General features: G+C 45.4%; 1 protein-coding gene across 4 annotated transcripts in view; it reads left to right on the top strand.

Annotated features, from left to right (window-relative positions):
• The window catches only part of LOC129837937 (semaphorin-6D-like), a 149622-nt gene that overhangs the window by 109402 nt on the left and 19164 nt on the right, over positions 1-21056 (top strand). For all 4 annotated transcript variants that reach the window (XM_055904522.1, XM_055904524.1, XM_055904523.1 and 1 more), the window contains 15 exons: positions 785-899; positions 1267-1324; positions 6930-6986; positions 7389-7490; positions 9375-9465; positions 9715-9837; positions 10088-10176; positions 12578-12795; positions 13110-13241; positions 13436-13591; positions 14431-14604; positions 14911-15048; positions 17129-17206; positions 19902-19960; positions 20345-20395. In XM_055904522.1, the coding sequence (XP_055760497.1) occupies positions 785-899; positions 1267-1324; positions 6930-6986; positions 7389-7490; positions 9375-9465; positions 9715-9837; positions 10088-10176; positions 12578-12795; positions 13110-13241; positions 13436-13591; positions 14431-14604; positions 14911-15048; positions 17129-17206; positions 19902-19960; positions 20345-20395 (1641 nt within the window). The remainder of the gene's footprint in view (positions 1-784; positions 900-1266; positions 1325-6929; positions 6987-7388; positions 7491-9374; positions 9466-9714; positions 9838-10087; positions 10177-12577; positions 12796-13109; positions 13242-13435; positions 13592-14430; positions 14605-14910; positions 15049-17128; positions 17207-19901; positions 19961-20344; positions 20396-21056) is intronic.

The raw sequence follows: 21056 nt of genomic DNA, 5'->3' as shown, positions 1-21056 counted from the left end.
AAAATATCAAAAAAGAAGATCCAAGTGTCTTCGACAGAGGGGATCAAGCTGATTCTATACAATTTACAGAGGCCAGTTCATGAAGGAAGGCTTTCTCACTAAAGTTTTGACAAATCAGGACAGGTTGTTTCACTGAGCAGCCATTACGAACGCAGGCTGTAAAACAGTGATCACTAAGGTCAATACAGAAAACACCAGACTGATACCGATCAGGATTATTTGTGGGGATAACATCGAGGAGAGTAGCATTTTTTGGGGTGTTTGGTAATAATCTGAGGAAGATTTCGGGAGTCCCATTGCTTTCGGACTTGGTCAGGTGGTTTAAGCATGTCCCAATTGTTGCAGTGTTTTTGTTTTGTATAGCTCTTGTGATATACTTAGGGTCTAGAGATGCTTCCCGCTCCCCCCTCTTAATTTACACAGTTAAGTGTATTATCTCTAGCAGCACAGCACAGAGTCATGGGATATCCCACATTAACAACCACATGACAGTTAGAACAAATTGCAAGCTGGGCATCTGCAGCAAATGTGGGGCAAAAGAAAAGCATGCAAAATAGAAACTGAGAAAGCATACTGGAATCAGAGGGTTTTATCAAGTCAACAACCTATTTTCTCTCTCTTGTACTCCCTCAAACAATCTTTATTTTTGTGCTTGAATACACCTTATTTTCAGATTCACTCCCTTGATTTCTTTAGTGCTTGGTTTGTCGTTATGGAGATTTTTTCCCCCGGATTAACACTGTCACTGAACTGAGCTTACTACTCTTTCCCCCTCCCCATGCAGACTCATACCTGTACCCAAGCTTCCATGGCCTCATGTCGGACAACGATACAGTACGACTGGGCCTGGACTTCCAGAGGATGCTCCGGATCAACCACATGCTCTACATCGCAGCCAGGTCAGTCAACACGCCTCTCAGTATTGTTCACTCATCTTCAATGCACTGGACTGCCTTACATTAACCCTGTATTGACTACTCTTCATTGAATCCCTTTGTAGTATTTCTGTCATTGTATCAGTCAACCATATTGGATAGCTCCCGTTACGTTCATATTGTCATACAGTAGGTTTATTATGTAAACGGTTCCTCAGGCTCAGCAAGAAGCCATTCTACATCAATAAGCCTGCGTTAAAGAACTGTGTGACTGACCCTAATCAATCTAATTTAGGCTAAGAACAGGCAGCTTGGGTGTGGTGTGGTGGGATTGGGTTTCAGGGCAGAGAGGAGACATCTTCAAATGTTTCTGACCTTTGACCTCTTACAGGGATCATGTGTTTGCTATCAGTCTCAGCGCCTCCTCTGAACAGATCGTCCCACAACAGGTAAGCCTTATGTTGTCCCACAAACACATTGTTTACATGAGTCATGACCTCATGGGTCATAGAGTAGTGTATCATTGCAGCTGGCTGGATGTAAGAGCATTACTGGTGGTTCAATGGATCCTACTTTTCGGCTCATCTTTTAAATATAGTTTATTTGTGTTGTTTTCTTCTTACTCAGCCGGTCTCTTCATTCAAGCAGAAACGAAGCCATTTCACTTCAGACAGATATCCAATAAAAGTTATGTCATGCACTCCTGGTTTTGAAGTTCTGTGCTCTTTCTCTTCCATCTGAATCCCATTTGTCAAACACGATTGCTCTTAAATAAAAATCACTTTAAGGCCTGGTTTTGTGTTTGCTTGTCCCTATCGTATTTAGATTAATTTACAGCATGAGTCATCTCCATAAGGGACCCACTCAACATCAATGAGATCTAACGTTATTGACTTGTATTTGATTGCAGTGGAAATACATGAGCAGAATGATGTGTAGTGCATAGAATTGTCAGAAGAGAAAGTATGTTTTTTTAAAGAAGTTAGGAGAACTAACAATATGTGCATTGCATAGTACACAGTGCATTTTTTTATTTCATGTTTATTTAACCAGGCCAGTTGAGAACAAGTTCTCATTTACAACTGCGACCTGGCCAAGATAAAGCAAAGCAGTGCGACACAAACAACACAGAGTTACACATTACACAGAGTTACACATAACACAATAGAAAATCCATATACAGTGTGTGCAAATGTGGTAAGATTAGGGCGGTAAGGCAATAAATAGGCCGTAGTGGCGAAATAATTACAATTTAGCAATTAACACTGGAGTGATAGATTTGCAGAAGATGAATGTGCAAGTAGAGATACTGGGGTCCAAAGGGTAAAAAAAATATATATATATATATATATATATATATATATATATATATAATATGGGGATGAGGTAGTTGGGTGGGCTAATTACAGATGGGCTGTGTACAGGTGTAATGATCGATAAGCTGCTCTGACAGCTGATACTTGAAGTTAGTGAGGGAGATATAAGACTCCAGCTTCAGTGATTTTTGCAATTCGTTACAGTCATTGGCAGCATAGAATTGGAAGGAAAGGCGGCCAAAGGAGGAGTTGGTACGGGTGGGTGCTGCTATGGTGACCAGTGAGCTGAGATAAGGCAGGGTTTTACCTAACAAAGACTTATAGATGACCTGGAGCCAGTGGGTTTGGCGCCGAATATGAAGTGAGCTCCAGCCAACGAGAGCATACAGGTCGCAGTGGTGGGTAGCATATGGGGCTTTGGTGGCAAAACGGATGGCACTGTGATAGACTGCATCCAATTTGCTGAGTAGAGTGTTGGAGGCTATTTTGTAAATGACATCGCCAAAGTCAAGGATTGGTAGGATAGTCTGTTTTACGAGGGTATATTTGGCAGCATGAGTAAAGGATGCTTTGTTTTGTGAAATAGGAAGCCGATTCTAGATTTAATTTTGGATTAGAGATGCTTAATGTGAGTCTGGAAGGAGAGTTTACAGTCTAACCAGACACCTAGGTATTTGTAGTTGTCCACATATTCTAAGTCAGAACCGTCCAGAGTAGTGATGCTAGACGGGCGGGCAGGTGCGGCAGCGATCGGTTGAAGAGCATGCATTTAGTTTTACTTGCATTTACTAGCAGTTGGAGGCCACGGAAGGAGTGTTGTATGGCATTGAAGCTCGTCTGGAGGTTTGTTAACAGTGTCCAAAGAAGGGCCAGAAGTATACAGAATGGTGTCGTCTGCATAGAGGTGGATCAGAGAATCACCAGCAGCGAGAGCAACATCATTGATGTGTACAGAGAAAAGAGTCGCCCAAGAATTGAACCCTGTGGCACCCCCATAGACTGCCAGAGGTCTGGACAACAGGCACTCCGATTTGACACACTGAACTCTATCTGAGAAGTAGTTGGTGAACCAGGCGAGGCAGTCGTTTGAGAAACCAAGGCTGTTGAGTCTGCCGATAAGAATATGGTGATTGACAGAGTCGAAATTCTTGGCCAGGTCGATGAAGACGGCTGCACAGTATTGTCTTTTATCGATGGCGGTTATGATATCGTTTAGGACCTTGAGCGTGGCTGAGGTGCACCCATGACCAGCTCGGAAACCAGATTGCATAGCGGAGAAGGTACGGTAGGATTCGAAATGGTCGGTGATCTGTTTGTTAATTTGGTTTTCGAAGATTTTAGAAAGGCAGGGTAGGATAGAACATAGGTCTGTAACAGTTTGGTTCTAGAGTGTCCCCCTTTGAAGAGGGGGATGACCGCAGCAGCGTTCCAATCTTTAAGGATCTCCGACAATACAAAAGGGAGGTTGAACAGGCTAGTAATAGGGGTTGCAACAATTGCGGCGGATAATTTTAGAAAGAGACGGTCCAGATGGTCAAGAACTAATGATTTGAAGGAGTCCAGATTTTGCAGCTCTTTCAGAACATCAGCTATCAGGATTTGGGTGAAGAAGACATGGGGAGGCTTGTTGCTGTGGGGGGTGCAGAGCTGTTAACCGGGGTAGGGGTAGCCAGGTGGAAATTATGGCCAGCCGTAGAAAAATGCTGATTGAAATTCTCGATTATCGTAGATTTATTGGTGGTGACAGTGTTTCCTAGCCTCAGAGCAGTGGGCAGCTGGGAGGAGGTGCTCTTATTCTCCATGGACTTTACAGTGTCCCAGAACGTTTTGGAGTTTGTGCTACAGGATGCAAATTTATTTTTGAAAAAGCTAGTCTTTGCTTTCCAGACTGCCTGTGTATATTGGTTCCTAACTTCCCTGAAAAGTTGCATATCGCGGGGGCTATTCGATGCTAATGCAGTACGCCGCAGGACGTTTTTGTGCTGGTCAAGGGTCAGTCAGATCTGGAGTGAACCAAGGGCTATTTCTTAGTTACATTTTTTTGAATGGGGCATGCTTAATTAAGATGGTGAGGAAAGCACTTTTAAAGAATAACCAGGTATCCTCTACTGACGGAATGAGGTCAATATCCTTCCAGGATATCCGGGCCAGGTCGATTAGAAAGGCCTGCTCACTGAAGTGTTTTAGGGAGCGTTTGACAGTGATGAGGGGTGGTCGTTTTACTCCGGACCCATTACGGACGCAGGCAATGAGGCAGTGATCGCTGAGATCCTGGTTGAAGACATCAGAGGTGTATTTAGAAGGCAAGTTGGTCAGGATGATATCTATGAGGGTGCCCGTGTTTACGGATTTAGGGTTGTACCTGGTAGGTTCCTTGATTATTTGTGTGAGATTGAGGGCATCTAGCTTAGATTGTAGGACGGCCAGGGTGTTAAGCATATTCCAGTTTAGGTCCCCTAACAGTACAAACTCTGAAGATAAATGGGGGGCAATTAATTCACATATGGTGTCCAGGGCACAGCTGGGGGCTGAGGGGGGTCTATAACAAGCGGAAACAGTCAGAGACTTGTTTCTGAAAAGGTGGATTTTTAAAAGTAGAAGCTCGAACTGTTTGGGCACAGACCTGGATAGTATGGCAGAACTCTACAGACTATCTCTGCGGTAGATTGCAACTCCACCCCCTTTGGCAGTTCTATCTTGGAAAATGTTGTAGTTGGGGATGGAAATTTCAGCATTTTTGGTGGCCTTCCTAAGCCAGGATTCAGACACGGCTAGGACATCAGGGTTGGTGGAGTGTGCTAAAGCAGTGAATAAAACACACTTAGGGAGGAGGCTTCGGATGTTAATAACATGCATGAAACCCAGGCTTTTACGGTTACGGAAGTCAACAAATGAGAGCGCCTGGGGAATAGGAGTGGAATTGGGGACTACAGGGCCTGGGTTAAACTCTACATCACCAGAGGAACTTAGGAGGAGTAGGATAAGGGTACGGCTAAAGGCTATAAGAACTGGTTGTCTAGTGCGTTGAGGACAGAGAATAAAAGAAGCAGATTTCTGGGCATGGTAGAATAGATTCAGGGCATGTACAGACAATGGTATGGTAGGATGTGAGTACAGTGGCGGTAAACCTAGGCGTTGAGTGACAATGAGAGAGGTTTCGTCTCTGGAGGCACCATTTAAGCCAGGTGAGGTCTCCGCATGTGTGTGGGGTGGGACAAAAGAGCTATCCAAGGCAAGGTGAGCGGGACTGAGGGCTCTACAGTGAAATAAAACAATAAGAACTAGCCAAGACAGCCGTAGTCAAGGCATATGCCAGGTCGCAGTTGCAAATGAGAACTTGTTCTCAACTAGCCTACCTGGTTAAATAAAGGTTAAATAAATAAAAAATATTGACAGTAGAGAGAGGCATAAAGCAATCACAGGTGTTGATCAGGAGAGCTAAGACAACAACGGATAAATGGCGATGAATGGGCAGAGCGGGTCAGTTAGGTACATACAGGACCTGAGTTTGAGGCTGGGGCCGACAGGTAAATAAAATTAGGGGCATCAGCTGTGTAGCCGAGTGATCATAGGGTCAAAAGATCAGCAATAGGTGAGTCAGGGTGGCTTTCGGTAGTCACTACTACGCTAGGCGAGCAGGGGACACCGCGTTCAGAAAAGCTAGCGGGCCAGGACTAGTAGATGGTCATTGGTCATCAACCATAATACCAACCTGGCTTTCTCACCTTCCCATGCTTCTTATCTGTCTCAGAGAGCTCATTAGTGTGCGCCTGAGTCATAATCAAAAACCCACAGTCTGCTTCATCATGGATCTATTCCATTTCTATGGCCCAGTTTCAGTTCTAATCCCGTCTCCTCACCAGGCCCACCATGATCCCCCACTCAGAGATACTGTATATCAAAGGACTGGATGGGTAAAAGCAATAAATAGCTAGCTCCACCCCACTCTGCCAGAGGGCTAGAGGGAACTATTAGCATATTGCTGACGTCTATCCTATTTATCCTATCATATTGGATCTTCAATAGGGAAGTGAGAAGAGCCTTGGGGGAAACATTTCACTCCACTTTAAGGCCCAGAAGGGTAGCAGTTGAGTCTTGAACCAAAAGAGGGATTTCACGTTAGTCTGGATAAATCTTATTTCCCAGCATGCCCCATGGTGTTGATGAGTTTGGAGCTCCTGCAGGGAGGACAGAGGGGTCAGCAAAACACCCTCCCAGTCAGTCGGCAGTGGAACAGTGGATCTGCACTGGTGGGCAGTGCATTAAACCACCTTCAACCAGGCGACCTTGTTAACAAGTTGATGGATCTCTTCCTATTCACTCCACTAGCGGGGGCCCACTGGGGGGCCAATGCTAAGAGATAAGGACATCCAGGATTGCCCTGATACTAGCTATCTATGGTCATCTACTTCCCATAGGAATGCATTGCAGATTTCTTTCTTATTCCTTGATCTTCTTGTTGGTCTAATTATCCATAGAGATGTCTTGTTGTTGAGAAGTACAGGTGGATTGGGATGGATTGTATGGGAGATGGATTGTAGAGGAACAATAATTTTTAGTTGCACGCTGACAAGGTTAGACACAGCTCCTCATGTGTTTCAGATGTTTGTTTGTCAGAAGCTTATTTGAACTTGATGAGATTTTCATTATAGCTGTCTCCTAATAGCATTTGAATGGCTGGGTGAAAAAAGGGTCTCTTTCTTGCTCTGACAGTTGGTTGTCTGTCTGTGTGTTGCAGAAATTGACTTGGAAGACAAAAGATGTGGATAAATGCACAGTGAGGGGGAAGAACAGCGTGAGTATCTCTCTCCCTTTCTTTCTCTCTGTGTCTCGCTCTCCCACTGTCTGGTCTGCGATGTGGGAGGGTAGTACTAACAATAGCATAGATTGCTTATCAAAATCAGCACCACAGGTATCTGTAGTTCCAGAATCAGTCTCTGGCACAAGCAGTGTCAGCCTCCCAGAGCTCTAGTGAAACCATAGAGATCAGCACAGGGATTATGGTAATGACAAGAATAGGAACAGAAGTATGACTGAGAAGGAGGTTGTGTGTATGTGTGTGTGCGTGTGTGCGCCCTTAGCAAAATGCCATTCAGTGCTTAATAAGCTGTGCAATGACACTGCAGGTGGGGTGATAACACCAGCAGCCAGTAGTCATATTGCCGTCCCCTGAAACCCAGCTGTTTCCCTTTGACAGGATGAGTGCTACAACTACATCAAAGTTCTGGTCCCACGCAACGACGAGACGCTATTTGCCTGCGGGACCAACGCCTTTAACCCCACCTGCCGCAACTACAAGGTAGGACACTACACCTCAGTCACCTTTCTATCTACAGCCCCCAGCTCCATACCCAGCACTGTTCTGAAACATAACAGCTGGGGTAAATAAGCTTAGTTTAAAAAAAAATGGTTAGCATGGGGAGGTTTAGCGGTTAAGGGCATTGCATTCCGAGCATATGCCTCTACAGGTGTTGACATCCTGACTTTCTCCTAACTTTTTGTGAGAAAAAAGTGTCCTCTCTTTATCTACAGTATAAAATCATTAAGTCGACATTGTCGTGCACAGATAGACCCCTATAGCGCTCCAGATTGCAGAACCACTTCAAAGGAGTGCTGCTATCCTGGATGTTGATGGAGAAACATGTTGACTCAACCGAGGTTGGCAGCAGTCTGTTGACTGAACACAGATCCAGGATGATAATAACAGATCATGTCATCCACTGAGAGAGAGAGTGGGGGAGAGAGGAGAGAGTGGGGGAGAGAAAGAGCGGGGGAGAGAAAGAGTAGGGAGGGGGGAGAGAAAACAAAACATGCCTGAAAACTAGAGTCAGAATCCCAGGGGAGCCACTACTTTAGTTCCATAAAGGAACTCACGCCACCTACTCTCCATGGCTATCTGACTGCTCAAATGATTAACAACCTTAAGTGTGCCAGAGAGAGATGTCGGCTAAGTGGAAACATACAATAGGAAAATAGCGATACGTTAATTGTGACAACGGTGCATAGATAGACTCATACTCCCCAGGATGTCTACCAATACAAAAGAAGTCTGGTTGAGCTGAGATGACATCACGGTTCTGGGCAATGATTCACAGTGTGCTTTTTGGAAGAGGGGATGTAACGTCTACAGTCTGAGAAAAACCAGGAGCGATGACTACCTGGAGAACTGGGAATAGTGTGCTGAAGTGTAAATCATATCATGCAATCTGTCTGCAGCATTCCTTGGAAAGACTGAGGAGGGCAGTGGGGTCAGGAGAGGGTGTGTTAGGGTGAAGGGGATTGGATTGTGGGTGTGGACGGGTGGAACATGTTTTACTTTGCACAGAGTGCGTTTTCCATGTAAATTGATCTCCACAAAACACTCTGCCCAATGAGCCAGCTGGATCAAAGACAGGGGTTGTGTGGCCAGGTGGTAGCTAGACCAGGAAGTGAACATTGGTGTATTTCTCACTTAGAGAGTGTACCTATAGGGAACACTGAGCAGTGACACAGCGTTAAATATAAACACAGATGTTGACAGCTGTCACTGTGTGTGTTTGTGAAGGTAGCTGTTTGCTGGAGTGTGCTGGAGCTGCCGAGAATGACCTCTCCTCCGGGTCGCATTCTGTACCCCCCCCCCCCCCTCCCCACCACAGCAGGATTCACACATATTGTCTGAGTCGAGGTTTACGACCTTGTTATCGGTGGGGCAGGAATAGCTGCTAAAGATCTGTGGTTAGGAGATACTGTCTCCTCACAGTGGTGCCAGAGTAGCAGCCATAGCACAGGCTGACAGGAGTGTTACTCCTGACCTTTTGACTTCACTGTTGTTACAATGCAGTGTAAAACGTACTAAATAAAAGGTATCTTTATGACACGTGTTCTTATTTATTCAGCAGGATTGACGAGAGGCACATTCTGTCCATGACTTTAAGGGGTCGACTTTATAACTTGGCAGTTAGCAGTAAAGCTAACCTGATATTAAACAGAACAATACTCAAGTTTGGACTGAAATGGATTTTTCAGTAAGGGGAAAACAGTCAACTTAACAACTGCAAACACTGACCTAGTTATTTTAGTTGAGGTTTTTCAATATAAGCTCCTTGGAGTTATTTTGTTTTAGTTACACTCCTATAAATAGCTTTATGAAGTACCCCCTTCCCTCTCTGAGTCCCCTCTTCTCTCTCTTCCCTTTCTCTCCCAGATGTCCACACTGGAACAGGATGGTGAGGAGGTGGTGGGTCAGGCCCGCTGTCCCTTTGAGTCTCGCCAATCCAACGTCGGCCTCTTCGCTGGTGAGTTGCTCTGGACAGAGACAGAGAGACAGCAACTTGATCAGTGAACCTGCCCTCAATCTTGCCAATTTGCCAGTGACATTTAGACATAGTTCACACAGTGTTATTGAGAGCAGCACAGACCCTACATCAAATGTAGCCATGAGATGAAAATACACATTGGGAGGCATGGGTTTCTAGTCTTCATTGCAATTGTGTTCATTTGAAAAAAGCAAACCTTTCTTAAATTAGGGATTTTGTTCCTCTCAGGTGGTGATTTCTACTCGGCCACCATGACAGACTTCCTGGCGAGTGATGCAGTAATTTACCGTAGTCTGGGAGAGAGCAGCCCGGTGCTTCGTACCGTGAAGTACGACTCCAAATGGCTACGAGGTGAGCACCTGGCCTTGGCCTTAGGTCTTAATTTGAACCAACTTGTGAATTTACCTTTAGAATCTTACTCAAAATCTTCCTCAAATATCATTATCTATTTGTATGCAGTAATTCATTCTAAATCAAAGTGTGGTACCCACATGAGTGATGCTTCCTACCAAAACACTGACTGCCTAATACTTAACTGTTGTGAATACCAAGTAGTACAGTCAGTGTTACTGTTTCATATTTCTCCCTTTTGTCTCCTCAGAGCCTCATTTCCTCCATGCCATTGAGTACGGGAACTACGTGTACTTCTTCTTCAGTGAGATTGCTGTGGAGTACACCACACTTGGCAAGGTAAGAGAGTTGTAGTTCAATACTACAGAAGGGTGTGGTAGGTAGCCCAGCGGCTAATGACCTGTAGACGAAAGGTGGCCGGTTCGATTCCCGGGACGGGCGCTGGAAAAAAGGGTACAATTGATCTGGCAAATAGAGAGCTGCTGGGTTCTCATCCTCAAGACATTCCCCTACCGTTGGGCCCTTGAGCAAGACCCTTTACCCCATAGATTCGATTTCCCCGACCCCATGAAAATCTAATTAGCATAATAAAAAAAATCCCCTTCAAAATCAGTCAGTTTAAGCTAGATATGTTTTTTTGCATTGGATGCGTCTCAATCCACCGCATCCGCTGATGTCGCACTTTCACATCTGCAGGGAAAGTTGGCAGTGCTAGAGTGGTGTTTGTCAGACCAATCAATCTTCTCACAAAAACATCTGTAGCATCCGACAAACTATTATGGAAAGATGAGACTCTCACCAACACAATAGTGTTCTCTGTTTTGCTGTACGGCCCCACAAGCGTCTTGGGACTCGTCTGATGTCGGTACAGCCGACCTGCCAACTTCTGTCTGTAACGTCCGAACAGTTTCGTTTACACACTAATATGACCGCTCTGTGGAAAGGTGAGTTACTCACAAATACGTACATGTCCGTTGTTTTGCTCCAGGACGCCGACAAGCCTCAAGACTCATCTGAAAATCACCCTGTACCAGTAAAAAATTATCTACACACAATACGCCATAATGACGAAGCAAATACAGGTTTTTTGATATTTTTAATAATGTATAAAAAATACAATAAAAATGAAATACCTTATTTGCATAAATATTCACACCCTTTACTCAGTACTTTGTTGAAGCACCTTTTAGCAGTGATTACAGCCTTGACTCTTCTTGGGTATGACGCTACAAGCTTGGCACACCTGTATTTGGGGAGTTTCTCCCATTCTTCTCTGCAGATCCTCTCAAGGTTTGTCAGGTTGGATGGGGAGCATCGCTGCACAGCTATTTTCAGGTCTCTGCAGAGATGTACTTTGCTCTGTTCATTTTTCACTCGATCCTGACTAGTCTCCCAGTCCCTGCCGCTGAAAAACATCTCCACAGCATGATGCTGCCTCCACCATGGTTCACCGTAGGGATGGTATTGGCCAGGTGATGAGCGGTGCCTGGTTTCCTCCAGACGCTTGGCATTCAGGCCAAGGAGTTCAATCTTGGTTTCATCAGACCAGAGAATCTTGTTTCTCATGGTCTGAGAGTCCTTTAGGTGCCCTTTAGAAAACTCCAAGCGAGCTGTCATGTGCCTTTTACTAAGAAGTGGCTTCCGCCTGGCCACTCTACCAGAAAGGCCTGATTGATGGAGTGCTACAGAGATTTCTACAGAGGAACTCTGGAGCTCTGTCAAAGTGACCATCAGGTTCTTGGTCACCTCACTGACCAAGGCCCTTCTCTCCGATTGCTCACTGTCTTCTTGACCTTCAATACCACAGAAAGGTTTTGGTACCCGTCCCCAGATCTGTGCCTAGACACAATCCTGTCTCGGAGCTCTACGGACAATTCCTTCGACCTCATGGCTTGGTTTTTGCTCTGACATCCACTGTCAACTGTGGACCTTATATAGACAGGTGTTTGCCTTTCCAAATCATGTCCAATCAATTTTCTTTTGAGGAACGACGTCCAGTAATGCTGTAGAACCCTGGGAGTACCTCCGCTGTCTGGGGGGGTTAAGAAAACAGAACTTCGGGCCTCCCGGGTGGCGCAGTGGTCTAGGGCACTGCATCGCAGTGCTAACTGCGCCACCAGAGTCTCTGGGTTCGCGCCCAGGCTCTGTCGCAGCCGGCCGCGACCGGGAGGTCCGTGGGGCGACGCACAATTGGCATAGCGTCGTCCGGGGTAGGGAGGGTTGGACCGGTAGGGATATCCTTGTCTCATCACGCTCCAGCGACTCCTGTGGCGGGCCGGGCGCAGTGCGCGCCAACCAAGGGGGCCAGGTACACTGTGTTTCCTCCGACACATTGGTGCGGCTGGCTTCCGGGTTGGAGGCGCGCTGTGTTAAGAAGCAGTACGGCTGGTTGGGTTGTGCTTCGGAGGACGCATGGCTTTCGACCTTCGTCTCTCCCGAGCCCGTACGGGAGTTGTAGCGATGAGACAAGGTAGTAATTACTAGCGATTGGATACCACGAAAATTGGGGAGAAAATGGGATAAAAATTTAGAAAAAAAAAAAAAAGAAAACAGAACTTCTGTTGTTCACTGTAACATATGAACAATAATGTTGTATTGAATAGGCTGCAATGTAATGTCATGTGAAACAGTGTAATGTCATGTCACTGTGTTCTGTTACTGAATGAACACAAAAGGAATGAACATTTGTTGGAAAATCCTATAAAATCAAACCTTTCTCCATTCTCTCTTTCCCCCTCAGGTTGTGTTCTCCCGAGTGGCTCGTGTATGTAAGAACGACAACGGAGGTTCTCCCAGGGTTCTAGAGCGTTACTGGACGTCGTTCCTTAAAGCGCGGCTCAACTGCTCGGTGCCGGGCGATTCCTTCTTCTACTTTGACGTTCTGCAGTCGCTGACCAACGTGCTGCAGATCAATCACAGACCAGCCGTGCTGGGGGTCTTCACTACACAGGCCAACAGGTCAGTCACAGTACCAAGCGGCAACATTACAGATGGCCATAGAGATATACAGGACATACTCATACAATGAGTATGAGGTTTTACTGTACCTCTTCTTCTAGAAAATAGAAAGAAAAAAAGATCATGTTCACATTTGCAATATCATAACCCTTGATATTGTATATTTTTAAAAGCCTATTTTATAAGATTGTTGTTTAAGGTCCTTTACAACCCTGGGCAGCAGTCTTGAATGCTTTATAGCTATACAATCCATTATAACCTGGGTTAATATGGGCCTTTCCCATGACAGATGTCTCTGTTGTTTTCCTCATCAGTATCACAGGCTCAGCAGTATGTGCATTCTACATGGATGACATTGAGAAGGCCTTCAATGGGAAGTTCAAGGAGCAGAGGAACAGTGAGTCAACCTGGACGCCCGTGCCTGAGGAGCAGGTACCCAAACCCAGGTAAGACCAACACATATGAGTGGGAACTTTGACAGCCTCAGTCCAGACATATTTACTTTATTCCAGTGTAAACACTGTCAACAAATGTTTGCATCTACAATATCATATTCCCTCAGCGTGAGTTCTTAGTAAATCTAGCCCACTGACTTTGAAACTCCACTGACTTGCTTCTTCTCCGCCTCTCTGTCTCACAGACCAGGCTGCTGTGCCGGCGACGGCTCTGCCGCTGCCTACAAGTCGTCCACGACCTTCCCCGACGACACCCTGACCTTCATCAAGAACCACCCCCTGATGGATGAGGCAGTTCCCTCCGTCAACCACCGGCCCTACTTCACACGCACAACCAGCAGGTAGCTACAGCAGGGATGAAAAGATAAAAGGGAAAATTGATGGGTAGAAAACTATTTAATCGATCTCCTTGGTGAAATAGATAACAGTTGGTCCCTTGTATCAACATGAAAAGCCCTTTAAATATAAAAGTTAGACGCAGTCAGGATGGGGTTTTCCAAAACACCACATCAAAGATCGACACAAGCAGGATATGGCCTCCCCAAATTATAGATCCAGCCAGAAGGGGGTCTGTGAAAAGCTGAAAAGCGCATCAACTAAAGACAACATCCGGATGTGGTCTACCAGACTAACACAGGAAATAGCTCCAGTGGCTCATTAGAAGCCCAGCCATGTAGCGGTGCTGAATGAAGAGTGGGTGTCAGAGGGCTGTCAGACAGCCCCCTAGCTCGATCCCCTGCCGTGACTTACATGGTGAAGCCGAGCCAGTCTGACAGACAACCAGGCGTCTTCACACAGCGGAGGGAGGGCACGCTGTCTGTCTCACATCTGCCTCCAAACGTCACATCTGCTTCAGAACTCTCCCGAGACGAGTTGAACAACGGAACTTCAACGATGAATGCATCACTTTGTTGAGTCATTTAGCTAGCGTAGTGCTAGTCAGTGTGATGTTCTGAGTAAACATGTCGTCAACTTGTGTGGGACTGAAGGAAAGTTGAGAGCAGCTGTACAATGGTTTTACTTACAATAGTGTCCTGCATAATCTTACACAGTGGGGTCACGTTGCAGTGCATGGACACACTCCGACAATAGTTCACATCTTTAATTGCAGATGCTTAGTCTCTTCGGAGGTATCATCATGTTAACCCCGAACCACAACCCTGTTGTTGTGTCCACCCAGGTTCAAGTTGACCCAGCTAGCAGTGGATACGTCTGCTGGGCCCTATAAGAACCACACGGTGCTGTTCCTGGGGAGCGAGGACGGCAGGGTACTGAAGATCCTGGCCAGCACCCATCTCAACGCCTCCTTCAGCACACAGCTACTGGAGGACATCGATGTCTACAACCCCACCAAGTCAGCCTCCCTTTCTCCATTCTCTTTCAGATATATGATACAAACTATTTGTTTTATAATACAGTGCACTCCTCTCATAACATTCACTTTTATTGGTTCAGCAACAAACAGATGTATGTGATGCTTTCAAGACGACTCCACTGTAATAAGACAGAGATATGTGTTGTGGGGCTGTTAGTACATATCCTGAAAAGCTTTTGAACTCCTCTCTCATTTGCATACTCTCCCAGGATGCTGCTGTTGTCACCATCCATCAGCATAAATTTCGGAAATAATGAGTCGTGTTTGTTGTTTCCCCTTTCCTAGATGTAACGTCCGCGGAGAGGACAGACGGGTTCTGGGATTGGAGCTGGACAGGGAACATCACACCCTGTTTGTGGCCTTCTCCAGCTGTGTGATCCGAGTACCTCTGAGCCGCTGCAACGACTACGGCTCCTGCAAGGAGTGAGTGATACCCGGTCTATTATATAGAGCTAGTACTGCGCTGTTAACAGTTGCCACGTGTATGTTAATATAATGCAGTGGAATTCCATTGTTCATGTGTTTGCCGCTATAGAGGCTTCCTTCCCCCAGTGCTACTATGGTGATGTGAAGTTACACATGTGTGACTTACAATCAATCAGCAGCAGGGTGGTATCGTTTATGCCAAATTGTAAATATGCTGTATGCAACAGACTATATTCAAAATATGAATCACCAAGAGTTTAGAAGCTGACGTTGTTATGAGGGAAGTGAAAAGGGCTTCCTTGCAGTCAGAGCAACTGCTGTGATTTCTTTTGTCAGGGTTGTTTTTGTCCGAGCTAGTGTACTCCACAATCTTGTGTCCTATTTTGGGGTTGTGGAGGAATGTTCCCCACCGCCTCTACCCAACCTCCCAAGAAAAACATTTGTATTAAATTTGAACAGGGGTGCGTATCCCCCATAGCATGCTAAACCCTCATTGCGAGCCTTAGAGAAGTGCTCAACAGCATCCCTGTTGAGGGACGCACAAATTGGAACCAGCTGATTGGCGGCAGGCCAACCCACGGCCAGGGTTTCAACGCAACGAGGAGAAGGATAGGGCCTGCTCACTTTAGAGGGCTTAAAGCCCCTCCATCGCTGGATCCCGCTGAAACAGCCCAGTGCACATCAACCAGGGATTAGGGGCCCCTTAAGCCCCATGATGCCTTGCAGGGGTCAGGTTTCAGGCCCATATCCTCCTCTCCACACTCTCCATCTGTCTGCCTCCAAATTAGGTTTGGTTGGTTTGGTCTATCTCTCCACCTTACTGTAGCCTCTATCTTGCACAAAGCAAAACCATTTTTCTATCTCTCGCTCTCGCTGCAGCTGCTGTTTCTATTAGGTTTCAGAAATGGATATGGTTCAGACAGCAGAAACACATTGAATGAAATATATAGAGAAAAGAGAGTTAGTGAAAAAGATGGCAAAGAGAGATATCAAAAGTTGTGACATTCTCAACCCTCTGACCCACACAATGTTCTTAACATTTTTATTTCCCCCCTTTTTTAGTTATTTAAGCACAAAAGTTTTTAAAAAGTTGTCACATTTGCATCTGTTTTCATCACAGTGCTGGATTAATGAGAACCCCTAGAATAGGTCAGCTGTAACCCCACAGACCAGGGGTGATATTCTCAGTAAAGAACAGAAAATCAGCAAAACAGGACAAGCCACAGGTAGGGAGGAGACATCATGTATTTACACCACAGAGAGAGGAGAGACTAGACATGGTGGACCTTTGTTCCAGACAGACAGTTTCTAATGAGTGGTTCCATACAGAGCTATAAATATATACACAGCTCTAGTGGTCCCATAGGTGAGAGGAACACCTGTGTCTTCATCGTGTCCTGACAGGCACAGAGAAAAGGAGCCAGCAGGAATGCTTCAAGTCTCCCCTACAGATAGGGGTCATTACCTTTAACTCTGACATGTTGTCAATGCTGGTCTGGTGGAGACTCCTCCACTCTCCCTCTCTACACGGCCCTCTGTGTTGTAAACCATGTTGAGCATGACTGACCTAACTCGCAGTCCTCCTCTCTGGCTCCCTACATCTCTTCTACATACTGGCCTGTTAGTTGGGCTGTGTCACTGAGTCCCTGTCCAAGACTGCCTCTGGCTACCAGACACCCAGGGGGCTTTCAACAAACACTGCTGTCTGCAGCCTCACAGACCGACAGCCAGTCACACTACATTGACCATCTCTCATATTCATCTCTGCCTCTTTCTGAGCTCCTAGATAGGAGAGTTACAAGCTAGGTTCACCCGGCAGTTGAAAAAATGAAATGGCAGGTTTTTTCTGAGGTAAAATGACACCCTGGCCTGATCTGTTTTACTTCGTCTGGTGTGACTGTGTCCTGTGATGTTAATGAGACACTCCAGAATATGGGGGTGTTGATAGGTGAATAGATATCACATATCACTTCAGGTCATGCCTCACCAAAGAGTCTTCATTAAAATATGTATTTGGTCTCTATTACTCTTTAATAGTGTTCACACACCGAAATCTGACTGTCTGTCTGTCTCGCAGGAGCTGTCTGTCCTCGAGGGACCCTTACTGCGTGTGGCAGAGGACGGGGAGTTGTGCTATGGTGGTGCCCGGATTCAGGTACGTCACAGACGCTGCATAAGCACCACCCCACCACGCAGCCAATCATAAGAGATTAGGTTTAGAGGCCAAGTACCAAACCCATCCCTAGCCCCTACTCTTTGGTCCTGGTTTTGTTGAGTACTATGTGTCAAATATTACTGTTGAGTCTTCGATCAGAAAAATAACATTTTGCTGACAATTTATCAACATCAAATGGCCATATGATCTTGCATGAAACATACAGTAAATGAATGAAGTAGCAGTAGCCTCATAGTACTCTGCATACCACTTCCTTGTATACTTTCAATAATCAATACCTAATCTGGAGTTTGACTTGCCCAGATTGTCAATGTGATGAATACGGCCTCTAAATTACAGTAAAAACATTGGTCTGTCGGCTCCATTTCACATATAGGACGAGCATCCATCTTGTTTATTTCTAAGTGGTGGACATACATCACGTCTGCAATCACTCGGAAATGAAACCCCAGATACCCGCTTGGAGGGGTCATGCGTCACTCTGGGGTGGAACTGAAAGGCATCGATCAAAATGACCTCAATGTAATTTACTGATCCATTCTGATGAACTGGAAGGAAGCCATTTGACACTTAGAGCTATCGACTGGCTCAGCGTCAGCACCAAGCAGGGTGTGTGTGTGCAAACAAAAAGCCAATCAATTCCTCTGTCTGAGACTCCCTCCTGACCCACTGTCTTTCTCTTTCTGCACTGTAGCATGGAATCGAAAGTAATGCTCAGCTGGGTGGATTTCAATCATGTTGTGTGTACCTCACTGTCTTCCGAACAGAGGGAGTGAGGGAGGGAAGGAGAGAGGTAGAGGAGGAGATGCAGTAGAATACACTATTTCATCTCCTATGTTGCCTCCTGACACTCAGGAACTGGGCTGTCACTGTTTCTCGGATTTTCAGTGTGGCATTAAATCACCTGCTGTTGGTATTCACCTCTGCAAACATGGGCTGTAAACTTAGTGTGGTTGGGTGGACAGGCATCACAGTAAAGACAGCTGCCACTATCCTAATAGTCATATGGACTGCTTCAAATTGATTATTCTGCTGGGGATTGACTTATTGCATATCCTGTGATTGGCCACCCATGGGTTTTATTTTCCATAGCTTCACAGCCAGAGGTTAATGGAAGATTCCAAAAGTGTGTATGTGTGTGTGCGGCGGTGTGTACGTGCTGGGCAGGTAATCAGAATTGGACTGAGGCTTGATTTATCACGTTTTTAACCAGCGGGACAGTGCCATGCAGCAAGCCAATGGAGTGGAACCGAAGAGATTGGCAAATATTATACATGCAGTCAGTAGAGCTATTACGCTGTGCCTGCTCTGTCCACGTCAGAGAGAGCGAGAAAGAGTTGATATGGTGTGAAATAGTCAGAACCCGAGCATGGCCATGCCTCCAGAACAGATGCAACAGCTCATAAAGGCTGTAATGGGGCTGGACCGGAGAGCAACGGGACCCCCCCCCCTTCTCTCTCCTCCCTTACTCTCTCGCTCCAGAGGTGGCATAAATTCTGCCGGCAGCTTTTTTGGGGGGGGTTGAGCCAGAGGTGAACCGTTTCCATGGTTTCCTGTCCCTCTCCCATCACTGTCAACGCCTGGGGACATGGCATGCCAAAGAGGCCAGTCTAGGTCTCTCTCCATGGCTCTTTCTCTCACACTCTCAGAAGAAAGAAATACATTAATAGAACAGACAGAAAGGGAATGGAGGCATATGGTAATACTGGTTACTAGTTGTGGTCCACACACACGGACACACAATCACGCAAAATCCCCCAGGCCGACCTATTCACTCACAAACAAACCCACTCTGCTGTGGTAATACAACTAATGCTATCGGCTGTCAGTGGGCCAACTGCTGAGCATAGAAAGATAAGTGAAGTTATTATTTCTCTGAGTTTATTATTTCTCCCCTCTGAATTCCATGTTTTATTTTTTCACTCTTGATTTGCTCACTGGGTCTGTATTCACTCATCTAGGCCTGCTTTTCATTTAGATGTAATTTGTTTTTGGCTGCGCCTGGAAAGTCTGTGTGTGTGTGTTTGCATATGTGTGAATGTTCATGAGTATTTATATCTGTTATTTTCTTTGATTGCCTGTTCAGTCGATACTGCGTTGTAGAAGATTCAGTGCCATTGATGTTATGTTCTACTTGACTAAGGGGCCACTCACTCCACTGTGCATCAACGCAATCACATTACTCACCAGGGGGAATGCATGATTTCTGAATGTGTACAAGCCTTTGATTCATAGAAGAAGGATGTCCAAGAAAGTGTCCAATGCACTGGAGCACAACCAAATGTAAATAAATACTGGAGGTACTAAATGTCTTACAAGAATGCAGTGTTTATTTTGCTATATAAGAGAAAAAGTGGAGAACTACAGAATCATCATGCAACTGGTGGTGAAACATTATTCTAGCCAGATGATAGCACCTCGACACATCCATTAGAATTTGGACTCAGGTGAATTAACAAAACAGTCAGCCTGACCTTGCAGAGACTAAACCAATTAAATGGTTTTCTTTTGCAGCACCATTTATTTAAGTCTTTGTCATCAACAGAACCATTTTGGAAAGCTTGACAATGTACCCAATTAATGAAAGCGGGGGTTGTGTTTAAATGGTGAAAGAGGAATGACACATACACGCTGACAGGCCGTTTTGTCCTCTTCTGTTTTTGTTTTTCCTCAGGGGCGGATTTGAGCAGGATGTGGAGAACGGCTACCCTCACTACCCAGACAGCTGCCACGGTAAGGTGGACCAATCATCTGTTCTTAATGGCTCTCCACTACTGGCACAGAGCCATCATAAAAGCTCTTTCATAACAAGCGGAGCTTATCAAGTGCGTTTAATTGTCCAAAATGATCCTGAAAAAGTGATTGCCATACTTGGGGAATGATACTACAATGAAATTAATCAGCAACTCAATACAAGTATAAGTAGCCTGTCATTTCCTAGCTGAAGAGAGTACCCCAGTGGGAATTTTGCTCTCAATTTTCCCCTGCAGATGGTCACGTTAAACAAGCAGTCAATTATACATTTAACTAAAAACTGTTTGAGTATTTAACCACTACTCAGACTTACACAATGTACTGTTCTGTCAATATGTCTGTTGCTTCCCTTTTCTTCTCTAGATGTCCTGGCGACCACACGCAAGCAAAGCACTCTTGCTGATTCAGCATATGGTCAGTTGACATTTCTTTATCCTCTATTTTTAAAGCTTGTCGAACTGCCTGAGGTTGTTAGCAAACAGGCTAATGCTAGCAAAGCCTGGTAAGCAACATCTCTATTCCCCATTTTTGATCTTGTTATGCAACATGAGTAGTTCAGGAACATTTGTTGCAGAGAACACCACTTCTCTCACACAAACAGCTATCTTTAACATTGTAGCTGTTGTCCAAAGCTAGTCCTGGCAGCAGCACCAGCATGGTTGTTTAACAGGCTAGCAGCGCCAGTGGCCAAGCTGCCTACTTCCCTTTATCAAGGAGAATCATCATCTCTGTAACGCTCCATTACTCCCCACTGCCTCCCATAGAGCAGGGTGGCTACAGAGATCAGTGGCTGGCAGCAGGCGCTAAAGCACATTGCTAGCGCTCTCAGCTGAGATGTATTCTTTTTTCTTTCTTTGATTTATTTCACCTTTATTTAACCAGGTAGGCAAGTTGAGAAGAAGTTCTCATTTACAATTGCAACCTGGCCAAGATAAAGCAAAGCAGTTCGACACATGCAACAACACAGAGTTACACATGGAGTAAAACAAACATACAGTCAATTATACAGTAGAAAAATAAGTCTATATACAATGTGAGCAAATGAGGTGAGATAAGGGAGGTAAAGGCAAAAAAA

This window comes from Salvelinus fontinalis, chromosome 38 (assembly GCF_029448725.1).
Source record: "Salvelinus fontinalis isolate EN_2023a chromosome 38, ASM2944872v1, whole genome shotgun sequence".
Lineage (NCBI taxonomy): Eukaryota > Metazoa > Chordata > Actinopteri > Salmoniformes > Salmonidae > Salvelinus > Salvelinus fontinalis.
This window is presented reverse-complemented; position numbering and strand designations above follow the sequence as displayed.